The 25,822-nt window shown below is 38.4% G+C and overlaps 1 protein-coding gene and 1 pseudogene across 2 annotated transcripts; both read left to right on the forward strand.

Annotated features, from left to right (window-relative positions):
• Positions 1-431: 431 nt before the first annotated feature.
• On the forward strand, positions 432-15,395 carry LOC148879895 (BAHD acyltransferase DCR-like; annotated as a pseudogene).
• A 3,129-nt stretch (positions 15,396-18,524) lies between these two features.
• On the forward strand, positions 18,525-25,691 carry ATI1 (mesoderm induction early response protein). Of its 2 annotated transcripts, none has more exons than XM_088961625.1 (3): positions 18,525-18,782; positions 21,116-21,990; positions 25,355-25,691. In XM_088961625.1, exons 2-3 carry the CDS (start codon positions 21,133-21,135, stop codon positions 25,457-25,459), a joined length of 963 nt encoding a protein of 320 aa, XP_088817751.1. In that variant the 5' UTR covers positions 18,525-18,782; positions 21,116-21,132; the 3' UTR covers positions 25,460-25,691. The 2 variants fall into 2 exon arrangements, with proteins under 2 accessions (XP_088817751.1, XP_088817752.1); XM_088961626.1 differs by having other exon boundaries at positions 18,626-18,782; positions 25,358-25,691.
• Positions 25,692-25,822: the final 131 nt, after the last annotated feature.

Genomic DNA, 25,822 nt, shown 5'->3' on the forward strand with positions numbered 1-25,822 from the left:
CTAAATACTTTTGAGAAGACATAAAATACCCCTCTTTTAAATCCATTCATTCGTCTTCTTCCTCTCGAAAGAGAAAGAACAATCGTCGCATTGCCGAATTTGAGTATTCGTGTTCTTCTTCTCGAACCGGGTATATTCAACATTTCAAATCCAACTTTTTCTTTTCGTTGTCGTAAAACCAAGCATTCACTTTCCTTTTTACCGTTTTTTGCATTTTTTAGGGTTTCAAATAGCATTCCGACGTTAATGTTCTGTGATGCACAGTGTAGACAACTTTGACGCTCATGGCCTGTAATCCTTTCTTCTCCCATCGAATCTCACTCTCTTTTTCTTCATTATGCAAAACTCTCTCTCCTCTCCTTCGAACCAGTATCTCATTTTTGATATGTTCGTTTTAGTTCAATCCAATAAGATTTCATTCCCATTCTATGATGGCGTATGGCTTTAGCTGGGATGACGTTTTTCAAATATCACAAGTTGGCAATGACTTGGTTGATTTCTCGGACCTTCAAGGATCTTCGAAAGGGTCAAAGCTTGTAATCAAGGATGTGTAAGTAGCATCTCTCTTTTCTTTGTATCTCTGCCAAGAAATTATTTTCTACCATTGAAGGAGAGTGACTCTAATAGTTGAATGTCCAAATTTTCATTTTGTCCATATCTACTTACAAGGAAAAGCAATCCAAATTCATCTTTTTTTTTTTTTTTTTTTTTTTTTTTTTATCGAGGAACAAATTGTTGAATATATCCATAATCAAAATGCACCTACATCCTTTTGGATTCAATAAACTGAATTTGGGCTTGTAGTTTATCAATTGATGTTCTTCAATAAATTCATTACATTAATTTTTTATAATAATTTTTATATGCTTCATGGATTTTATTACTATTTTCAATATTGTTTTAATTTTTAATTTATAAATTTATATGTATTTTCAAAATTTATTCTTATTTTAATGAATTATTTTTTATTTTTAATAATTTATTCATAAATTTCAATGTTATTTTGAATTTAATATTTTTATTTTATTTGTAACAATTACTATCTATTTTAATTTTTATTAATTATTAATTATAGATTATTTTTTATTAATTATTAATTATTTTAATAGTTTTTAATTATTAATTGTTGTTATTCATTTTTATTTGTATTATTTATTCATATTTTCAATATTATTTTAAATTTAATAAATTATTTTTATGAAATAGTGCAAATTGAACTTAAAATTACCAATTAATCTATTTTAGGGATAAAATAGTAAAATTAGGAAATTTCAGATGTTGAAGGATTGACCAAACACAAACAACCTTAACTATTTATCAAGCGCCTCTTTTCAAATTTCAAACACTTTTAATATCATTTTAACTTTCATATTTATCAAGCGCCACCTAAAACCCACTTTTGACAGTTGTCAAAATACTTATTGATACTGTCAAAAATCATCCAGGTCTTTAGAACAAACTAGTGTCTATCTGCAAAGGAAGAAGGAAGATCAGAGAGTCTAGGGTGATATCTCGGGATTGTAACTCCAACGGTTAAGTTAATTCACTGAGCTATCTAGGAGGGTAGGTGAGAATTCAATGAAAAACATCATGTCCAATTGAATGTTGTTCTTACCTTTATATAGGTTTTGGTTGCACGTTTGAGATTACACATGTTGGTCAAGCACAGGGCATTTGTCACACCGTGAGACACTTGGTGTTTGGCCTTGAACACCTAGGGACTGGTTAGGACACCTGGAGCTCGGTTCCAAGACACATGTGACCTAGTTAGGCCACTTGGGATTTAGCGAGGGCCACCTATTAGGTGATTTGGCCATGTGGTGCTTGATGTACCATGTAGGGCTGAGCGGTATGCCACATTAAGAATGCATGGTGTAGGCTTGGGGTCCATTGATGTCTTACGTGTTGATTACTCTGCCACATGGGTTGCCAAGCAGTCACTCTCTAGACACATGGTGAGGTTCTATGCTCGCCTTTGACAGCAATCCGTCTTGCTAGGAACTACCTCTTCGGGCTTCGGTTCAATAGTCATCTCAGTCATCCATTTGTTGAGAACCTCGTGAGAGCTCGGGGCAGTCTATCCCTCAGGTTGCATATCTCTCAACGAGACGGGCTCATAAACTCGAGGTAACTGATCTTGGCATGAGATCAAGCTAGGCCTCTAATGTTCGACCCATATGTCGGTTGATAGTTCTCCTATGCATGCTATGTGTCTAGTTGACCGGGGGTCGATTTTACTCCCATGACTTGCCCCCCACTTTCGAACTCAGGATGGTTCAGCTTGAGTGAAGGAAGTCTTTCTTTTAGTAGTGGCTCTCTTCAGATGTTTGGTTGTCTATCAGTCTTTAATCCCATTCAATGCGTTTGGAAACATCGCTTGGGAGGATTTCAACAAACGTGTCAATCTTACGCACGGACTTGATGTTCAAAAATGCGTTCAATTGATTTGGTTCCTCGAGAAGTCCAACCATTGCAAATCTTCAATTGTTGGTTGCATTTGATCTCAGACATCCGCCATCTGCTTCCTTTGCCTATAAATAGGGACCCTATGGGGGGTCCATTCTCACATTCGCCTTTGGAGTGGTCCCCATTTGAGGTTGGAGAGCTCGTTCCCAAGGTCGGTTCTACTTCTCATTTCACCCCGTTTTCGTTCTTTGGTTTGTCTCGGGTGAGTCCTTTTCTCCCAAGTTCTTTTTACTTCTCGTTTCTTCTTTTGGTTGTTTCATGTCGAGCTCAACAATAAACAATTTTGCCGAGATGGAGAGGGCAGAGAGACCATAGAGGGAGGTCGTAGAGTCAGCCTCCTAAGCTCGTAGGGAATTTGGGCAGCTCACTTTAGTACCTAACGAGCTCGTGATTAGCCCCGACGAACCCTTTATTTTGATAGTGTACTTTAGCCGACCTATAGAGAATCCACCCTCTCTATGGGGTCCTCGATAAGTTCCGTTTTAGGCTTCCTACCCCAAACGAGGATCCTTGGAATCATAGTGCCAACATGGTCTGTATATATGAGCAGCACTTTGTCATGGGGTTGAGATTTCCCCTTCCTCTTCTAGTCACCGACCTTTTGAACATCTTCTTGATCACCTTAGGATATCTCACCCCTAGTGCCATTAGGCTTATAGTCGGCGCTACTTCGGTGGGCCATGCGCACGGTGTTCCCATTAATATGAGGACCTTTATGGCCTTGTGTGTTATCAGGCACAATTCAGGTGATACGAAGTTCTTTTATTTCACCTTCAAGTTAGGTCAGAGGTTTCTTGAGGGCCTTCCAAGCAAAGTCTTGGATTGGAAGTCTAGGTACTTCTTCATTGTCTACGGTGGTCTCTAGAAGTTTATTAATAGGTGGGACACAACTGTTGGCGATCCTGAGGGACATTTCCTAACCTCAGAGGAAAAAAGTCGGTTGAGGGAGATTGCACATCTCGGGCTAAAGGTAGATGATTATTTGGCCGAGGATGCCCACCTGTGAGCATGCCTGAGCCAAGGACGCTAAGGTAGTCTTTCTCTTAGTCCATCAGGATCTGGTCCCTGGTGCTTGACTCTCGCACTCTATCTTTCGAGCTAATTATGGAATTAATTTAATCTCCTTTTCTTTTTTTTCTAGAGAGAAACATGGATCAGTTAGTGGGCAGGCTTACAACACTCAAAAAGCTGAAGCCAAAGAAGAGGAAGGTAGCTGAAGGCGAATCTTCCCACACTGTGACACCCCGGTTGTTTTTGCTTCTACAGAGGTTATCACTGTGGAGGATGAGGTGCCGCAAGCCCCAGAAACTGAGTAGTTAGTGGGATTGGAGGCACAAGCTCAGGTAAAGACGATTTCAACTTCATTTCCATCAGAATGTTCTCAAGCTTCGGGTTCTTCAGTGTTGCCTCCAGCTCTGACTTTTTTGAGAGAAATGTCGAACATGCCCCGATCTAGATCTCTAACTAGTCTATCCACCAAGGTGATGTCGTGTGGAACCATGTCGTGCCTGCAAGCTGAGCAAGGGTGTAGTACTACCTTCGTCTTGGGCAGGGATGGAGAACCTCCCTTTTGATGTGATGAGGACTCACCTTTTTAAGTATCTTATGAAGGTAAACTAATTGTTCTCCTCTCCTCTGTTCTTATTTCTTCCTCATCGAGCCCTCTAACTTTATCTTTGTACAAGAGCGCGTAGCCAGCAAGACCAAGTTGACAACCTGGCTTAGATCGAGGAAGGGTACTTGGGCAAGATTAACAAGATAGTAGCAAAGAAGTCCTAGGTGGAATCTGACTTGGCTTCTCTTAAGGTTGAATATGAGGTGATTGTTTCTAGTCGCCGAGTGGCTACTGCCGAGCTGACACAAAAACTCCAAGCCGTCGAGTCTAGTTTCCAAACCTCGGAGATGGAACACCAAAAATTGCTCGCCTAGCTCAAGGCCAGTTAGGAGAGGGAAGATGTGTTGAAGGCACAACTTGCAAAGATTAGGGAAGAGTCAGGGACCGAGCTAGAGAAGGCTCGCGAGGAGGCAATTGCTTCTTTCAAAGCCTCCTGGAGTTTGAAGCCAAGAAGATTGATTTTGTGATGTCCTTTGTAAGGAAGGGCTTCAAGTTATGCAAGCTTCTTGCAGCTACCCTCCCGAATCGTCCTATCAGCGAGCTGAAGGTTATGGACACTTCCAAAGATCTTATTCTGGCATCTGATGTGGATAGTGATGCCAAGGGGGAAGGTACTGAAGTTGCGGCCACTTTTGAACCAATAATTACACAAATTATTAAGATAAATTAGTATAATATTGGAAAAGGAAATGATTGATTAGTTTATATTAGAAAATATAAGATAAATTAGTGTAATTATGTAAGTAAGTCATTTAAAAATAAAATAAATTATTTAATAACAATTTAAAAATAAATTTGAATACATGTCCAAAATTACACAAATGTAATAATTTTTCCAAAATTTTCATAAAATTACATTTTTGAAAATTAAAGACAATTGATTGTACTTTTAGAAATTTACCATGCGGCTAATAATTAGTATATCCCTTTGATCATTTATGTCATCAAATTAAATATTTGGTTGATGGGGAGTGGGTGCTTTGCATTGAAACTACCCAACACAAGGGATGGGGTAGGGAAAATTTGAGGATTTCCCAACCTTGATGAGGAGTGGGTGCTTTGCCTTGAACTTGCCCGACATTGAGGACAAGGTAGGGAAATTTGAGGATTCCCCGTCCTTAACGGGGAGATAGACCTAGCAATTGGGTTGGGTCAAGGTATTTCGGGTTGATTTCAGGTTGGGTTGTCAAATGCTAGACCCTAACCCTAAATGTTCGGCTTAGGGTTGACCCATGGGTCAATTCAGGTCATCCCAAAAACTAATTGAAATTTAAAAAAATAAAGAAGAATTACATGAAAAATGTCAAAATTAAAAGAATTAACCTTAAAATTCCAAATATAAAATAAAAAACTTGAACATTTAACAATTTAAAAAGTAAACAATAAAAAATAAAGACTAAATAGAAAAAATTAAAGAGTGGAAACTTCTAACAATGCATAAATAATCCCAATTAGACTTGACAATCAGGTCAGTGGGTTGACCCATGACCCAACCCAACCCAGTTTTTTTCGGGTTCAGGTCGGGTCATTTTCACATTCGGGTAGCTAAATATGAGACCCTAACCCTGTTTTTTCAAGTTGGATTGGGTCGGGTTCACGGGTTGGGTCAACTTTTTGCTAGGTCAACGGGGAGTGGATGCCTTGCCCTTACCCCGCCTGACATTGGGGACGAGTGGGGATGGGGTAGAGTGTTTTAACTATGGATCGGAAACAATGATGGGTGTCCTGCCTTGAAATTAATAAACATGTTAACTTTTGTAGTAATTTTTATTTATTTAAAGTCAACCAAAATTTTATTTAAAAATAATGAAAATAGTAACAATTATTAAAATTACCACAAATGTTTAATAAAATTAAATTTATTAAAAAATATTTGTTCATATTATATTAACAATAATTATTTTTTTTTGCAAATCATCATTAAATAAAAAATACAATTATTAAAATTTTAAATATTAATAATAATTTTTAGTTAATTAATAACAAATTTTGATTATTAATTTATCAATTAATTAGTAGTTTTAATCCTTCAAATTTTCCCATGCATTGCACGGGTCCCTGCTAGTATTGGTATATATCAAAATGAACGAATAAAATTGTAAGCAAAACAGTTGCATTAATCCTCTTCTAAGACAATTGGCTTTCAATCATAAGGAATATTCAGTGCAAAGAGTTTCCTTTTCTTGAGTCTCAACATAAACCATGAAACTGAAAATGGGACCAAGGTGGGGGAGGTGGTGGTGGTGAAGAAACCCAAAGTCAAGGTCCTTAACAAGAGTACTACAACCATCCCCAAGCTTGTGGGGAAACGGGAATGCCCCTTGGTCACATTTGATCTTTCCTACCTAACCATATTCTACAACCAGAAGTTATTGGTGTATAAAGGGATAGATTTTGAGGAGTCGTGATGACGACATTAAAGGAAGGGTTGGGGTTAGTTCTAGAAGAGTTCTATCCACTGGCTAAGAAGCTGGTGAAGGATGAGGAAGGGGTGTTAAGGGTGGAGTGTAACTAGGAAAATGTAGGCAGGGGCGGAACTAGGATTTTTTTTATTGAGAGGGCTAAAACCTAGAAAATATAGATAGGGGCTATTGGAGATAATCCTTGTGGAACTTGTCCTAATCGAACCATCTTTGGAAATATTCCTTTTGGAGGTTATCTTACCAGATCCAAAACTCCTAACCAATCTGGACTTTGAGAAAGATAAGGATAAGGACTATAAATCAAGATCACGATGATCCATCTTAGTCCGGATCTCCCGCCCACAGCTTCCTACCCACATCCCTGCTCATGTCATCAATTTTGGACATGTGCCTCTTCTTCACATGTGCAGAATGTGAAGTAAAGAGGATGTAATGGGATGGACTTATCCTATCAAAACCCATATTTCACCCATTAACCCAACTAATATTTTTACCTAAAAAAATTACTTTCCCCTTCCCAACAACCCTAATAATGTTTTGTTCTCTCCATTCATTCTTTGTAGGTATTGTTCCAAGAAACTCACAAGCAACTGGCAACTGGCAACTGGGAACCAGCAACCAACAACCAGCGACGTGCTCACTGGCATCTTATTCTCTCCGTACTCTACTGGTTAACCTTCTTCTTTTATTATCCACAACGTCCTGTTTCAAGAGATTCCACCTACATCCGGCATCCAGTAATCGAGGACATGCTCACTGACATCCTACTCTATGCATACTCCTCCTCCATCGCTTAGCTTTGTTTTTCTTATCTCCAACAACAGTGTGTCCCCTTCCCAAGAACCCTAATAGTGTCTTGTTCTCTCCACTCATTCTCTACAACGTACTGTCCCAAGAAACTTTATAGGCAGCTGGCAACCGGCATCTTATTCTCTCTATACTCCATTGGTTAACCTTCTTCTATTCCATAATGTCTTGTGCCAAGAGACTCCACCGACATCCAGCATCTGGCAACTGGCAACCGGTTATCGAGGATGTGCTCACCGACACACTGGTGGTTAAGTAACCTCAACCAATACAAGAAAACATTGAGCATTATTTTCTTATAGTTCTTCCAACCAGGTTCTCACCGATAGTTATGCTTTGTTTTATTTGATTCACTTATTTTCTATTTTCTTCTAGCCAGGCATAGTAATCTCCTCAATTTATTCTCATATTATTTTTTCCCATAGTGATGGTTTTCTTGTATTATTACACGATATTCCAAATACAGGACTTAAAGCTATGACAAGGTTGAGATCCTACAACTGATCAATTTTGTGGAGTTTGAGCAAAGAGTTTTATTATATGGGTTGTCACTACCTTTTCCCAAGACTTGCTTCCTAATTACTTCATAAGGAGTTCAAGCTTCATAAGGCAGCTCAACACCATTGTGAGTCTCTCCTCTCTTCAATGTTTTATGTTGGGATGCTAGTTATTTCATTTTTGTTGTTAGTTTAGTTGATTATGGTTGAATGATTTATAACTAGTAGCAGTGAACAATTGGAGAAATTTAATCGTTGAGGGGACTTGTAGTCAAGTTTTCATCTCTTGGTTGTGTAATTGTGTACAAAAGTAGTGCCTTGGAAATTTAGGTTTATGGTTAGTGGAGCTCAGTTATTGGGGAGAAATCTGAACTGCTTGTTCAGATGGATTCCAAGGAGTGTCAATGAGTTTAATGATGGAGTAGCCAAATCAAGGGTATCAAGACAATGTTTAGTCTGGGACCTGAGAACGCAAATTTTCTTTAGATGACAATAAAAGCAAAATGACTTATCATATTTGGTTTGTTGCTTGAGGATACAATCCACATTGGAATTCATTTTCATTTTCCTCAGCTTGCTAAGGGCATCTTGATGATCCTATGGTCCTAGTGGATTACCATTAAGTTAATTTAATCGATACACTTATAGGTAAAAGGAACTTAATTCTTTATAAAACTTGAGGGAGAGTTGCATCTTCTTTAGCTTTACATCCATGGAGAGTTTACATCAAAAACCAACATGCTAACAAGAAATAATCATTAATTACTGAAGCTTATTTGGAGATGCATCTTGGATTGTCCTGTAATAATATCAAGGTCACAACTAGAGGAGCTAGTCTGGTCTTAACAGGGGATGTTCAACTAGATTAATCATGTTTCAGTTTAAAATGAATTTGGCACATGCACATTAAAAAATTCCAAAGGTGTAGAAATAATGAATTTGGCACATGTACGTTCAAGAAATTCTACTTGTTAAAATCTTAATTCTTCCATTCTTTCTTTTATTTTGTCATATCAAACTTGATCAATATTTGCGTACAAGTTACAATGCAGGTGAAGATACTTTAATCTCTGATGACCTTATCTCACAGAGGGTTCATTGTCTCCTTTCCTTTCTTGTTATTAGCTGTCAATTAAAGAGGAATGTGCATCAATGCCCGACAAGCTAACTTGATGGAAGCAAAAGCAATAGAAACCAAAGTTTATGGCATTGGAAACAAAAGTGGATAGGATACAATCAGCACAAGGACACACTCGAAGAATGACGATCTTGACTTTGTTCTTCTTTTTTTTTTTTTTGTAACCTTGATGTGTTTAAAGGTTGTCTTGTGTAATGATACTTAACTTGCGCAGTTAAGTATAGTGGTTGGTTGGTTGCCGGTTGCTGGTTGCTGGTTCCTAGTTGCTTGTAAAGTTTCTTGGAACAGTACCTGTAAAGAATGAATGGAGAGAACGAAACACTATTAGGGTTGTTGGGAAGGGGAAAGTAATTTTTTTTTAGGTAAAGATATTAGTTGGGTTAATGGGTGAAATCTGGGTTTTGACAGGATGGACTTAACGTCCCTCCCATTACATCCTCTTTACTTCACATGCAATTCTCTGCACATGTGAAGAAGAGGCACATGCTATTGGACATGTGTCCAAAATTGGTGACGTTGGTAGTGATGTGGGTAGGAAGCTATGGGTAGGAGATCTGGATTCGATTCATCTTGTACTCTATCTAGTTTTCTATTGTTATCTTGTACATGTCATTATATGATCCAAACTCTTCATTGAAATCTATAAATACCATTGCTCCAACTCACTGAAGTCAATTCTCTCATATCTGTTTCTCTATTTCTTTAGTTCAAACTTGGTATCAAAACTGATGGATTTTTTCAAGGGAGCAATGGCAACCAAACCAATGCCGATGCTGGTTCGAATACTTCATGATCAACATCTTCGATTCCTTCTCTTTAGAATGTGACGCACTACCTCTCCATCGAGCTAGGTAGTGACAACTACCTACTATGGCGTGCGCAGTTTCTTCCTATACTTTGACATCACCATATGATGGATCTTGTTAAAGTGAAAAAGCAACATCCACTAAAGATGATACTTGATCTAGTAGGCGAAGGGAGTATTTTGAATCTAGAATATGTCAAATGGTATGATACTGATCAACTTGTTCTAAGTTGGTTAATTTATTCTCTTACTAAAAGTGTCATGGCCCAAGTTGTGGAATTTTCGACTTCAGCAGAGGTATGGTGCTCACTTGCTACTTCTTACTCAACCCATGCTAGATCTCACATCCTGCAACTTAGGAAGTAGTTGCACAGTTTAAAGAAGGGGTCTTTATCTATTTCTGCTTACATTCAAAAAGCAAAATCAATAGCGGACAGTTTGTCTATTGTTGTTGAACCTATTCATAAATCTGATTTGGTTTTATATATTCTAACTGGAGTGAAACCAAAAAACAATACAGGATTCTAAAATCAATAAAAAAATTCTCAAAATATGTATGGCCACGATAAAGGTCGAGAGTGAGGTTAACAACAAAATTTTCAGAATTATAATTTTTAACAAAAGTACAACCATAATCAATTCTTTAATGGTAGATGAGGTAAGGCACTTCCGATTATTTGCCAAATCTGCAACAAACTAGGACATGGGCGCTCACTTGTAGGAAGGTGGAATACATTTTTGCAAATAATAGTGGTCAAAATTATGAACTTACCGCCTACAATAGTTTCACTGCACCTTCCTACAACAATAATTCTTCATTTGATCCAACATGGTATCTGGACTCTGGTGTAATACATCACATGACATTCAATGTTGATAACATCCAAAATCGGTCCAAATACTAGGGTTCAGATCAGGTCAGAGTGGGTAACGACCAAGGTTTGCAAATAAAATATATTGGCTCTTCATCTCTTCTCTTTAATCAACATGCTTTCACTTTGACTGATATATGTCATATTCTTGCAATCTACAAAAATTTATTGTCTGTTAGCAAGTTTACAAAGGACAACGATGTATTTATTGAGTTTCACCATGATTGTTGCTTTATGAAGGACTATACGGAGAATATCTTGCTTTGAGAGGTCAATAGAGGAGGGTTGTACTGCTTCCCATCAACAATAGCCATTTCACACAGCTCGACGACTGCACCTTCTACTCTTGTTGGTGAACGGACAAACCTTCAGGGTTCGCATCAAAGTCTTGGTCATGCAGCATTTTGTACATCCCAACAAGTCATCTCTCAATATGGTTTACCATATTCTGGTCAAAATTCTAGTTTATTTGCTTGTGAATCCTATCAAATAGGTAAGAGTCGTCGATTGTCTTTACCTTTATCTTCATCTAGGTCTTAGAGTCCGTTGGAACTAATTTTTTCTAATGTGTGGGGTCCTTCCCCAGTTAAGTCTAATAAAGGGTATTCTTATTATGTGTTATTTCTTGATGATTATTCAAAATTTTCTTGGATATATCCCTTAGCACTAAAATTTGGTGGAGGGGAGTATTGCAAGCTCTCTTCTTATCTTGATTCACAGGATATCTCCCATTAGGTGTCCTGTCCACACACATATGAGCAGAACAATACAGTTGAGAGAAAACAATGCCAATTATTGAATCCACACTCGCTCTACTGGCTACCTCCAAGCTACCCTTCTCCTTCTAGGCCGATGCAGCTGAGATAGTTGTATACTTGGTTAATTGGCTCCTGTCTACCACTTTGCGAGGTTCATCTCCTTTTCATATGTTGTTTCAAAGGAACCCTGACTACTCTATGCTATAGTGTTTCGGATGTGCCTATTATCATCTTTTGCGACCATACAATGCCCATAAGTTTTAGTATCACTCTTTGCAATGCATCTTCTTTGGATACAGTCACTCTCATAAAGGGTATAGATGCCTTCACCCATCGATAGGTTGAGAATTTATTGCCCGCCATGTGGTACTCGATGAAGGTCTATTTCCTGGAATTCCTCCAGCTCCATTGCCCACCAGTATAGCTCAACTGAGATTCTATTTACATGTACCTTCACATATTCTGGCATCTCAGGTATCTCCCTCTTCAGTTTAGCCACCACCTGCAGCACCACTTCCTGATAGTGCTACTTCCAGTTCGGCTACGAACTCTTCTCCCGTACAAGCTCCTATCCACAGGCAACAATGTTTCAGTACGATGGAGGACTTGTTGGCTCATACACCAGTTGTACCACCACCCACTCAACAGCATTCCATGACCACTCGTTTTATGGATGGCACTCTCCCTACTCGATTACATCTCACCACTTGGTATCTCATTCTAGCCGATTTACTTAGTTCTCTCACTTTTGAAATGGAGCCCCACTCCTATATAGAAGCAGACAAGTCTTCCCAATAGAGGTTGGCTATGCAGCTGGAGTTCGATGCTCTTTTGAAAAATCAAATATGGGATCTCGTGCCTTATCATTCTTCAATGAATGTAGTTGGTACTAAATGGGTATATAAAATTAAGAGGAAGTTAGACAGTTCTTTGGAGAAGTACAAGGCCAAACTTGTTGCCCAAGGTTTTCATCAGGTAGTCAAACCAATAACTGTTCACACCATTTTAGTTCTTGCTACCAAGTTTCAAAGTATCGTTATGTATCGAACCGTATCGGCCGATACACATCATTATGGGACCCTTTTGATACATCCCTACAATGGGTGTATCGGGGGTCTGATTGGTTCAGGGGATGGAGGGGTCCTAGACCGGCTCCCCTGAACCAATTTTGAAGAAAAAAAAGGTAAAAAAACAAGTATCGAAATGCCTGATACGCCCCTATCAACATATTGATATTTTGAACATTGCTTGCTACTACTCATCGGTGGTCTATGCGGGTACTAGACATCAACAATGCTTTTCTTCATGGGCTTATAGTAGAGGACATCTATGTTCGCCAACTCAGGGTGTTCGAACATCCTGACTATCTGGACTATGTCTGCAAGCTGAAGAAGGCCCTGTATGGGCTCAAACAAGCCCTTCGTGTTTGGTATTCTCATTTGACTTCCACTCTTCTTTAGTTAAGTTTTCGCAACTCTATGGCTGATCCTTCTTTATTTATTTACAAGAGTAAGTCTACTATTGTTTACATCTTGGTGTATGTCGATGATATCATTGTTACCAGCAATTCTCCGTCTATTATTTCATCTCTCCTTCAGTAGATCTCTGCAGTGTTTCCTGTCAAGGATCTTGGCACATTGCATTATTTTCTTGGGATCGAGGCGTAGTGGACCTCTGATGGTCTTGATCTATCGTAGAAATGGTACATTCTGGACTTGTTGCATTGCACCAAACTTGGTGGCACAAAACCCTGCACATCTCCGATGGTAGCATCTACTCGACTAAGCAAGACGTCAGGCACACCTCTCTCAGATCCATCTGAATACCGGAGCATTGTTGGTGCACTGCAATTCACTCTCACTAGATTGGATATCTCCTTCTCAGTCAACAAGGTTTGTCAGTTTCTTCAAACCCCAACTAATGAACATTGGCCTATTGTTAAATGCATCCTGTGTTACCTTAAGGGAACCCTGGATCATAGTTTGCATTTTGTTGCATCCTCTACTTCTCTTCTACTGAATGCCTTCACAAATGCTGTCTGGGCCAGCTCTGCAGATGATCATTGGTCTATGGGTGGCTTTGCTATTTATTTGGGTCGTCACCTCATAAGTTAGAGCTCTAAGAAGCAACATATTGTAGCTCGTTCCAACACAAAGTCTGAATTTCGGTCTCTTGCCAATACTACAACTGAGGTTTTGTGGATTCAGTCTCTTTTGACTGATCTCGGGTTTCCAATCTCCACTCCCACAGTATGGTGTGACAATCTTGGTGCTACTTACCTTGCTGCTCATCCGGTTTTCCATGCTCGAACCAAGCATGTGGAAGTAGATTTTCACTTCCTACGAGATCTTTGCATGGCTAACAAATTATCCCTACGGTATCTTTGCTCTGAAGATCAAGTAGCTGACATCTTCACAAAACCTCTTGCCACACCACGGTTCACTCTTCTCCAGTCCAAGCTTCACATACAGATGTTCAGCTTGAGGGGGCATGGAACTTATCCTAACCGAACCAGATTTGGAGATAATCCTCTTAGAGGTTATTCTACCAGATCCAGATCTCCTAACCAATCCAAAACCAATCTAGACTCCGAGAAAGGCAAGGATAAGATTTGTAAATCAAGATCAAGATGATCCATCTTATACTCTATCTAGTTTTCTATTGTCATCTCGTACATGTCATTGTATGATCCAAACTCTTCATTGAAGTCTATAAATACTATTAGCTTCAGTGCTCCAACTCATTGAAGTCAATTCTCTTATATTTGTTTCTCTATTTCTTTAGTTCAAACTGGGGCCAAAACCTAGGAAAAGTTGGGAAACATGGGTAAAAGAGCCAAAATATAAGTAGAACTTAAATAGATTTTATGGGATTTTTGAAGGCATCGGGGGGCTATGGCTCCCCTCCACCACCCCTGGCTCCGCCCCTGAATGTAGGGGTGGAGATGGTGGAGGCGGTGGGGGAGGACGCCAGCATTGCAGAACTAGAACAAGAGGAGTCACACCAACTTGGGTGTAGGAGATTGTTCCCTACTCGGTCATCCTTAGAGCGCGTCCAACGTCCATTGTTGGATGTTCAGGTATTCTATCATGCACCATCAATCATATCACACTTCCAAAAACTAGCATACTCTTTGTAATCTATAATCTGTAATCGCTATCTCACTAGCTAATTGTGTGTAGTTCACCAAGTTGCGAGATGGACTAGCCATTAGGTGTGCATTCAATCATGCAGTGCTAGAAGTAGACGATCACGACTCGACATGGCACTTCATGAGCTCCTAGGCTGAGATCTACCATGGTTCCAAAACTATTTCTGTCCAACCCTTCCACCATCGTACCAAAGTAAGAGACGTCTGCCTGAAGCTGGACTTACCAACATCCATACTCTTCGTTGCTGATATGAACCCAGGCCTACGCCTTAGACAGAGGATATTCCGGTTCTCTGAGTCAACCATTGACAAAATCAAATCCGATGCCAACAACTCCAATCTATCTAGTGGATCTTAGTCTTTCTCCACCTTCCAATCCTTGGATCTCAGACTTCCTCCACCTTCAAATCCTTGGTATCCCACTTATGATGGACCATCACATGTGCACGCAACCTGAAGCCGAAGGACTACACTGTGCTCACCGTCTTTGTCGGTTGCCAGAAAAGGGTCAACCCACCCATGCTAGAGAATTACTTTGATCAGCAACTTATTAAAATTCGGTTTTAACCGAAAATTTTAGTTTCAGTTATTTTGGTTTTTCTAAATTTTGGTTTTGGCTTTTATTTTTTAATCCAGTTTTTTAATTTTGGTTTATTCGGTTCGGTTTTAACTGAATAAACTGAATGCGCACCCCTACAGGAGTGAATTGCGTGGTAGTGGAGAGCTCACTAAGATTTCAAGTCTACAGGGTGGACTTCGGGTGGGGGAAGCCAGGGACTGTGAGGAGTGGACTGAACAACAAGTTTGATGGGATGGTGTACCATCCTACAATGCATGAGGTTGATGTGAGGTGCCCTGTGTGAGGAGCAGATCCGGTCTCGGAAGAGATATTTCCAATGCATGGTAGGATGTACGTTTGAGGTGCCCTTTGTAATGAGCAGATTTGGAAAAATTCTTTTAGGAAAAATTCTCAATCAGTACCTTGTACTTTGGATCGAATGACAATTTGGTCCCTAATCGAACTTTAAAATGTGACAATCCAACATCCAATTTTTCAAAATGTAACAATCCAGTACCTGTCATTAACCAGTCCGTTAATCAACCGTTAAGTGATATTTGAAAAGTTAGAAATGCCCTTTGAATGCCATCTAATTCTCTTTATCAACCATCCAAACGTGGAAAAAGATGAACAGTCCCAAAATTAGCCTCTTCTATTTAAAAATGTTGGTGACTGTTTAGAAGAATCTAGAATTTGGGATTGTTCATTTTATTGTCAATGTTTGGATGGTTGATAAAGAGAATTAGATGGAATTGTTAGGGCATTTTTGACTTATCAAATGTCACTTAATGGCTGATTAAAGGACTGATTAACGACATGTATTGGATTGCCACATTTTGAAAGTTCGGATACTAAATTGTCACATTTTAAAATTCGGGGACCAAATTGTCACTCAAGCCAAACTATAGGATACTCATTAACGGACAGCTTTTTGGAAACAAAAGCAACTCCCCCATCAAGTAAATCTAGAAGCAAAGTTAGAGTACAATGAATTATACTTCAGCAAAATGTTATTAACCTAGCCCAAATGGGTTTATACTACGGGAAGGAATATCCAAGATAATATGTCTTTAATGCATGGGATTATTCATTTATTTCGTCGTACTAGAGGAAAAACGAGCTATGTTGGGCTAAAAGTAAATTTAGAAAAAGCCTATGATAAGTTTCAATGGGAGTTTATCAACGCCACAATGCAACAATTAGTTATCCCTATACATTGAATTAAGTTGATTTTGTCTTGCATTACCACCACTTCTTTCCATGTTGTTGTAAATGAGGAGGTTTTAAGTTTTTTCAATCTGTATAAGGGTATTAGACAAGGAGATCCCTTGTCTCCTTATATTTTTTGGGGTATTTGTTTTTTTATATTTTGAGATGGGAGAAAGTTAGTTTTATTGACCAAGAAACCCATGCTCTTTTTTCATATTTTTGTGGGGACCAAGGAAAAATTATTTTCTTGGGTATGGTTTACCTGGCTAAATAAATTTTCCACTTGGGGGAAGTTGCCAAAACTTGAATGGGACAAAAATACCCCTTTTAATAATGAATTTTTATGGATAAAATGATCATTGTTTTTATTTTTGTAAAAAATAAAAAACCATGAATAAATACACTTACGTACATAAATAATTTACTGAAAAACGAACAGAGCCTTTGTATTATATTTATAAACTTCGTTTGGAATATTCGAGCAAGCTATTTTTTTTAAAGCTTTGTAAATTGTCTCAATACTCTCCCTCAAATTGTCATGTAATTTTTGCTATTTATTCATTATTATTGCAAAGCGTCTAGAACCCAGCCAAGAATAGTGTTAAATTTGGTTCAATTTTTATATGACCGCAGGTGAAATTGTTAACTTAACGAGAAGTAGAAGTGCTCTAGCAACAGTTGTGATTACCCCTAATCACCAAATTTGAAAAACACTTTGGGCTTCCAATCTTGGATGGCAGAGTTACTACTTGTAACTTTTAATAATATTAATTTTCTTGAGTGAGTCAATACTAAATTATACAGATGGATTCGACCAGCCCATTTATAATGGATTTATATTAGATTGGATTAGATTGAATTATCTGATTAAATTAGATGGTCTAAAGTATTCATTAGATTGAATTAGACCTGATCTATCGATATATAATGAACTTATATTGCACTAGATCGAATTGGACCAAAATCCAGTCCAATTTAACACCACTGCTTGGAGCGATCATGCGATGGTTGCATGGTCTACATTGATCACACATAATGATATGGCAGAGCTACAAATGCAACAAGCTATTCGACAGGTTTCAGAAGAATCATCATCGAAGCATAACCTCACCATATTCACTACACTTCGAGCCAGGAAAATTGTTAGGTGGCAAGCTTACAATATGCATGCTAGTAACCATCGGTCAAGAATGCTATACTTACCAACTGTTTCCTTGTTTAATGAATGACACGGTCTATTTGGCCAAATTCTTTTGGGTGGATCTTACATATGGTTGTCTGTAACCTGCATGTGTGCCACGTGTCAATTTAAGATGCGCGGATTTGCTGACGCCGTCAGCCTTTGTTCTTTCCTTAGAACTCAATTCTCCAAATATGACAAATGTAATGACTAGCTGGGACTGGGACCCACACACGCGTGGTGTCCCACCTGCTATCTTGCTCTTCTATTGTTTCACTCTGTATTAACACGTGGAACATGGGTCCCTTTGGATAAAATTACGGGCGAATCTAGATCCTGCTTCTAGCATCGCAACTGACGGATCCGCTTTAGACGACCGAGATTTTACTCGGAACTCTGGCGTGATCGCTTGTGATTGATTATGTAGCCGGTTGCGCCACGTATGCGTTTTCAGTACATCTCGTCTGTCCGGTCTGATGTGCACGCTTCCTTTCTTCGAGTTCGGATTTCATCCTCAGAAAAAAAATCTGTCCCCACAGCCCCTGCAGCTGCCAACCGTCAAACTCAACCTGATACCAGCTGAACCTGAATGCGGATGCAGATGCATCCAATAATTCTCCCGGAAAATACGAGGTAATCATATGAATTTATTTTCAAAGAAGAAAAGAATAATTTTGAGGTACTGATTTGTTGCATCATGAGTCACACGACCGGCTACTTCTCGGATTTCATGACCGTCAGATCTTGTACAATGATACATGACGTAACCATTTTACTTTCCCGCTCTTGTCTTGTTGTAAGTAATCGCCCACGGCAAGAGGAAAATACAGTGTTCGAGTTACGCACCCGGGCACCACTAAATTAAACTAGTCCGCGAATCAGTGGATTTATTTTTCCTCTCCCGCACGCAAGGATATCTGTGGAGTGTAGGGCTGACCCGGTGTAACCGTGTAAGTGGGTGCAAGCAATTGATATCATTGTCTCGGGCTTCATTTTTTGTCGTTGGGTATTAACTTCGGATTCCAAAACTATAGATGTCATCTACACAAATCCATAATGCAATTTGACTGGCTACAGCCGGTAAAACCCATCGGTCGATCGAGCAATTACTGCTCGAACGGGTTTTTCATTTTATCTCTTTTAATGGGAATTCTGTAAATATAAATAAAAGCTTCTCCTCGTAACAGTTTCTCTAGACAGTTTTCGTTCTCGCCTGAATTTCGTTTGTGAACCTAAAAAGATCTCTCTCCTTTTTTCTTTTCCATTCCTCGCCGGAGGCTACCGACGATAGGACTGTCGTAGGTAATATACAAATAAATCTCGTACTCTTATCGGTTTGTTATAGATCGGATCTGTTAACGATTTGGGTTTTCATTAGTTCCATGTATTGATTGATTCAGTTACTTATTTTTTTTTCTTATATATATTGCTGTTTGTGCAAATCGATTGGATTCCATTTGTTTTTGTGGCGTTTGATGATATTCAAATCTAAACGTTTTTGTTTAGCTAGTCGGGTTCATTAAGATGAGTTAATTCTGTTCACTGGTGGATTAATTAGGGTTTTGATTTGATTCGGTTCGGCCTGGATGATTTAGCGCTGTTTAATGAAGTTTCCTCCAAGTGGTGATTAGAAGTTAATTTTCGTGAAATTATATGGGACAATTATTCATTTGTCCCATATTTATTTCTCAAGAAATATCTCTGTTGATTGCAGACGGTTGTTTGAATTAGAGTATTGATTTATTTGATTGTTTTCCTTTATCTACTTGTTTCAGAAACATTACCCGATAATTCACTATACTTTCCATTGGGAATTGTGTATTTACGAGTTAGCTTCTTATGAATTGGTGGTTATGCTATAATAAAAAGATCGGATTTGATTTCACGTGCCTGAAATTTTCCTTTTTTTTTAACTCACTGCTGTTGTCTTTCAATTTAAGCATAAGAAATTGAATTGTTTTTAGCGGTATTCATTGAACCTTTCGTTACAAGGTCTGTGGTGGTTGCCATAGTGACTACATTTGTTTCAAGTAACCAAATCCATGCCATTCAAAAACATGTTCCCACTATATCTAATTATAATGCCTCAAAGTCTTTAAATTTTCTCTAAAACTAAAATTTGCTTCCACTACTAAAAAACTTTTAAGGGGACTCTGTATATTGATGTCTTTCCTTATTCTCTTGAAACTTGATTAGTTCCTTCAGCAGCACTTTCTTCATTACATCATCTACCTTTTTAATACATAAGGAAAGAGAAGGAAAGAATTAGAAGTAAAATATTTTCAACACCAGAAATCAATAATCACCAAGAATATCCATTCAATTGCTGCTAGTTTGCTAGTTATTCAAACAGTTAAATGAAAAAGTAGAACAGACGTTTTCATGTATCCTCTTCTTGACCTGCATGCAAACAATTGCCATTCAAACGTTCAGTTTCATGCTTATCCATTAATAGAAGATTAGTACACACAATTGTTCTGAAACTTTGATATGCATGATTTCTGGACCCATCTCACTAATAAGGAAGATATTGCTTGCCAACTCAGGGGGATGCTGACTTGCTGAGTCTACAGCCCCAGGAAGCATATAAGTTAATACTTGAATTTTTGTGGCTAGTTATGTAGTTGAGTCAAATTGGATGCCTTGGACCTTTTGAAAACCTGATCACTATTATCTTTTTGCATCAAGACAGTGATGAATTTCCAGTCTCTAGAACATCAAAGATTATGAAACACTCATACTTGCTACTCAAATGGGGCTTATCCAGAGGGTCTCCAATCATATGGAGCTCTTGGGTTGGCGGTACCACAAGGATATTAAGATTAATAACTTAAGTCCATCTGAAATGGTGTATGAAAGTGGGTATGTATGTACATGAAATGCTAACAATTGGAGATTGTTCTCATAAAAGTAAGATTAAGATTTCAAAGTTTAGATTGTTCCCTCCAATTTCCGGAAAAAATGTTTCCATAGTAACATTGACATGTTCTTATTCCCATGTTTTGAAATGCAATTAATTAATACTATATACATCCAAAACACAGATGGGCATTTAGAGAGGGATGTACTTCCTTTTTATCTTAGTTATTTATTTTTCCTAATTTTCCTTGTTAATTTTAATATCATAATGAGATAACAGTTTTGTGACCTGCCGTACTAGACAGCTATCGAAATTAAAATCATTGGCAGCTGTATCTGTATCTGGTTCAGTTTTAAAGATAATGCGGTATTATCTCATAATTAAGGAAGAACACTGTGTTTTCTTGTTTTCTACGGTCAGCCAATTTGACCATGGGTGATTTTGCCAGGTAGTGAGTGGCAAGAGCTGTTGGTTTGGTTCCTTATGAGTTGATGCAGTTGTATATTATTGCTTTCTCAACATCCTTTCATTCTGTATTTGGTCTCTTTAATTGAATTTACTGTTTTACACTCCCCCTCTGAACCCCCATCTCGGGCTTTTTTTTTGGGTCCTTTACCGATTTTTTCCATTTTGACCTGCCAACTTTGAAAGCTGATAGGTACAAAAATTTTGTAGTTATCATATAAGTGAACATAGCGTGTTAGGATTACTTTTTATTCCTTCTGACTCTTGGTATTACGAAGCTTATGTTTGTGAGTGTTTGTTAATTATTTAGGGCATAAATATTGGAATATGGCAGATGATGAGAAGGAGGGAGCAGAGACTTCCACCCGTGGGACTGAATGGGAAGTTGTGTCACTTACAGCATCGGCATATGCTTCTGCCCCTGGTCCAAAAGGGTTTGGATCAAATAATGATGTGGGGGGGAATGATGTTGTTGATGATGATGAAGCCTCTCGTGCATTCTTCATGTCTGATCACTTTGTATTTCCACCTAACCAGCATGAAAATCTGCCATTGGAGCCTGATAACAGTGAGATCCATAATGAACCTGGTGGCAACCATATAGGTTCCAATGAGGTTCCTAGAATGGATATGGAGGAAGGAGATATATCAAGTGTAAAATATGAGGATAATTGGAATGCCAAAGGTTTGACAATACCAGATGAGTTTCCTGGGATTCAATTCTTTGATGAAAAGGGTAATAGGCTCTCTGTTCATGCTACAGAGTTCGAGGAAGGTTCAGCCCTACAAGGGATAAATTTGGTTCATGGAGAACAGAACATATACACAACAACTAAATTCGGTTCTTTCCATGGTGAAGCAGATATTAGTGGGTCTACTTTATATGACGACAATGCAGTTATTTCTGATAATGAACCTTCCAAGCGAAGCTTTGATTATCCTTCAGATTTATCAAAGCCACTAGATCCTACAAACGAAAACAAGTTTAGTGGCTCCGGTCTTCCCTGTGAAGCATGGTGGAAGAGACGGGTGGCTTCAATGTATGCTCATGCAAAGGAGGCAAATGCATTTTGGTCTGTTGTAGTTGCTGCTGCTTTGATGGGCCTTGTAGTTATTGGGCACCGATGGCAACAACAAAGATGGCGGGGTCAACAGCTTAAGTGGCAACTTAGCACCGGTGATGAGGTACGTCAATGGTTCTTTATGTGGGAATTTTTTTAAGACAAAAATCATTATTTCTTATGATTATTGATCATAATGCTTTGGGGCTTGGTTTGGACCTGGGCTTATTGATATTGACTTATTGATGTTTACTTTTGCAATATTATGTTTTATGATAGTTGATTTTTTTTATAACAATGTGCATTTACTTGACATTTTGACTCCATTATAAGTTATCCATTTTTTAACTTTTATGGAAAAGAACTTCCTATATATTGGAGTCTCTGATTACATGCAATTGTGTATGAGGCAATGGATTGTCAAATAATTTTGGAAAAGTAGTTAAGAGATTGTGATGGGTGAGCACTCTAAAATCCATTAGATGGCCATGCAGTTTGAATCTGGAATTCTGGATCTTGAATACTGGATGTTAAGTGGCTGCATCCTGTAGGGTTCCTTGGATTGTACGCATCTCTCCTGATTTATTTATCCGAATCATTGCAAATTAATTTACTGAGTTGCAATTGGATAAAAGATTGCAATTGTGTAGTAAGACTTTAAGTAACATGGGTTCCAATTTAATACATAGTTGCATACATTGTTGCTAGCAAGACATTTTTCTAGGAGCAGGAAGTGGAAATAAATAATCAATAATTATTATTGACAGTACCCAAGTCCTTGCAAAGCTTCTTTTGTTACTAAATTTAGGGGTGCAACTTGGGCGGGTACAACCCAAGCCCAACCCAACCCGAGTTTTTGTGCTGGTTGGGCTTGAGTTTTGGGGCTGTGGGCTGAGCATGGGCCAGAAAACTCAGGCCTGACCTAAACTTCGGTTGAGGCCTTTGGTAGCCTGAGCCCGACCCTATCTGAGCCTGCCTAATAATAAACACGTCTATTATATTTATATAAAAATATATTTTCTTCTAATTATGCATACATGTGTATTTGTACATTTGTATATATTTTCAATCAATTATACTCTTAAGTTGGGCCCATAAAGCCCAATAAAAGATAACTACGTAAAAATATATACATAAATTCTTTTAAACCTGACCAACCTGCCCAAGCCTAACTAACCTAACCCGGCCCAGCCTGAGCCCGAGCCCAACCCAAGTTGTGTTTGGTTAAGCTTGGGTTGATAAACTTGGGCTTAACCTTGGGTTGGGCCAGGTCCGAGCCCAAGGTTTGCATCTTTAGGGTTTGGGCCTGGGTTGACATTCAACCCGACCTAACCAGTGATTTAAACGGCGCACAGGTGAGGTGCATTTTAGGGTATGCACCTTGCCTAGGTCCTAAGTAGCAGCCCTTTCAAAAGGCGCACCTTTTGAAAATTCTATGCTTTTTTGCTTTCTCTCCGAGAACCCCCTATTTGCTAATGTTGTTCATTCATTTATCCTAATAAAATATCTTCTTAAAAATCATTTAAAATTATAAAATCATTATTTTTGTGTGAGAACTAAGAATTTAAGACCCTTACATGGACTTGTTTGGGCTTGCCTCGAGGGGCGTGGCACAAAGGCGGCTCGTAGAATCAGGAATGTAATATGTTTTATATCACATTAGCTACTTTAAGTAATACAATTGAGGAAAAAAAGAAATTGTGGGTTTCGCATGCTTGAAAATGTTTTATATGTTTGATTTTATTTTTAAATTTTCATTTGAATACACTTTACATCTTATGTTTATGTATTTTAATTTGAGATATTAGATTTTTTATTTTAAATTTTAAATTTATATTTTTATTAATATTATGTTTAAGTTTTTGAATTTTCTGACATTTTTTGTTTTTTAACATTTATTTTTGTATATTTGCGCCTTGCTTCAAAAAGGGGTGTGCCTCGCCTTGTGCCTTGGGCACAAATTGGCCCCTGCACCTTTTTTGCACCTTGTGCTTTTAAAACACTGGACCTAAGTTGCACCCCCTACTAAATGGCCCACTTTGGACCAATGTTTTAGAAACTGTACTAGAGGTTGGCCCAGCTTTCTTTCCAGGTGATAGGTCACCAGTTTAGCTATCCAGATTGAATGGCCTAGACAATTAAAACAACAGTGAAAACCAGGCTCTGATCACTGGATATGGTCCTAACCTTTGGCATTCTTTGCACAAAGTGACCACTCTCTTACTCAAACCTGTGTTCTCGTATTTGCCAGCCTGAGAGTTTTAATTTTCAAGTCGTAAGACAATAAAGTATGCTTCGCTGGTTGACCTGACCTAAACCCGGGTCAGGCCAAACCGTTTTGGACCAAATAATCATCTAATTAAAAGTTCGGTTAAGTGCTGGAGATAAAATACAAGAATGTTTTAGTGTATAAGAAGCTTCTGGAATATGGAGGACCCAAACTCTATAAATAGGGGCCCCATACCCAAAAATGGGGACCCACTAACAACACCCATCTGACCCATTAGGGAGTTAACAACCCATATTTTCTCTTTCTTCTTCCCTCTCTCTCTCCCCTCCTTCCAACCATCACCAGTCTGCTTGAACCTTTGGAGGACCAACCACCGCCTCAATGGAGTTCACCCTATTATTAATAATAATAATAATAATAATAATAATAATAATAATAATAATAATAATAATAATAATAATAATAATAATGGGGGAGAGTGTGAAACAAAGAGAGGCTGAGATGGTAAGAAATTTGGAAATACAAATAGCGCAATACCTAAGAGCCAACCAGTATTGGAAGAAACAGTCTTGGTGTCAAAAGCTTTTGCTAGGATGAAAGTGGGGGGGGGGGTCTTCTTGGGGTTGGACCAAACAAGATGTTAAAATTCAAGAGAACATCAAAGAAGTAGGAGGCTTAGTAAGTTTTATTTGTTTTTTAGTTTCTGTTTGGGCATGGTTGTTTGTCTCATGGTGCAGGCTTGTTTGTTTTAGCAAGTTCTTCATTTCCTGGTGTTTTGGGTTTTGGATTTCTTGGGTTTGTTCCTTTTTGTGGGAGCTGCTTCTTGCCTTGTTTTTCTATCTCTAGTGACTTTGGTCACTCTCCTTGTATCTTTTCCTTTTTATTTTAATAAAACCTTTATTATTTTATTAACAAAAAAATACCAAAGAGCCAACTTGGCAAAATCTAATTCACTTGCCTCGGCTTCATGTCCAGACCATAATGTGAAAAATCTAATCCCCCCCCCCCACTCTCCATTTATTTTCCTCTCTGCACTCTACTCAAAAAGTACTGAAGGCGAAGTGACGGTGAAATAGAATAAAATAGAAACTTCTTCTGCCAGGTTTGTTAGTAGTCTGCAAATTATATGTGCTGTATAACATGAGTCTGAAGCTAGCAATTGTGAATGAATGAATGGTTGTATTCTCAGTCCTTTATGGTATTGCATAGTGCATGCTAGCATTGCTTCATTTTCATTCTTGTGATTACCATGGGACAGAAGATGAACCGGATGCTAGGCCCCATTTCTCGATTGAAAGATGTTATTGTGGGTGGCCATCGACAAGGTTCAGCCATCAGGGGCGGCACCTCTGCCGAGCGTTAGGATGACGACGAAAAGAAGCAGCAAAATGCACTTATGCACAGAAACAGGCGGTGTGAATTGTGGGGAGTGGGGATGGGTATGCTATTTATGCTGCCACTGTAAGAAGATGACACCTATTTCATAGGCATGATATATTCTTCCTTTGATTATTATTGTGCTAAGGTATTTTGATACTTCACCGTCCTATTTATAAGTATTGACATTTATTAGAGAGGAAACAACGCATTTTTTTTTTACTTGGTGAAGGAATGTATATATTGAAACCCGTTCCCTTCGTGGTTGATTAACACAATGGCTGGATCAGGGTCCAGGGAGCCGAGTAAAGCATTGTATTTGGTTGGTTACAAAACATAGGAGGCACAG

The sequence above is a fragment of the Nelumbo lutea genome, chromosome 1 (genome assembly GCF_056320005.1).
Source record: "Nelumbo lutea isolate HS-2025 chromosome 1, American lotus-T2T, whole genome shotgun sequence".
Classification (NCBI taxonomy): Eukaryota; Viridiplantae; Streptophyta; class Magnoliopsida; order Proteales; family Nelumbonaceae; genus Nelumbo; species Nelumbo lutea.

What these genes read in the sequence shown, in the direction of transcription:
- ATI1 (XM_088961625.1), top strand. Translation starts at nt 21,133, where the DNA reads ATGGCAGATGATGAGAAGGAGGGAGCAGAGACTTCCACCCGTGGGACT. An exon ending in AACTTAGCACCGGTGATGAG is followed by an intron (nt 21,991 to 25,354) that starts GTACGTCAATGG and finishes ACCATGGGACAG; the next exon opens with AAGATGAACCGGATGCTAGG.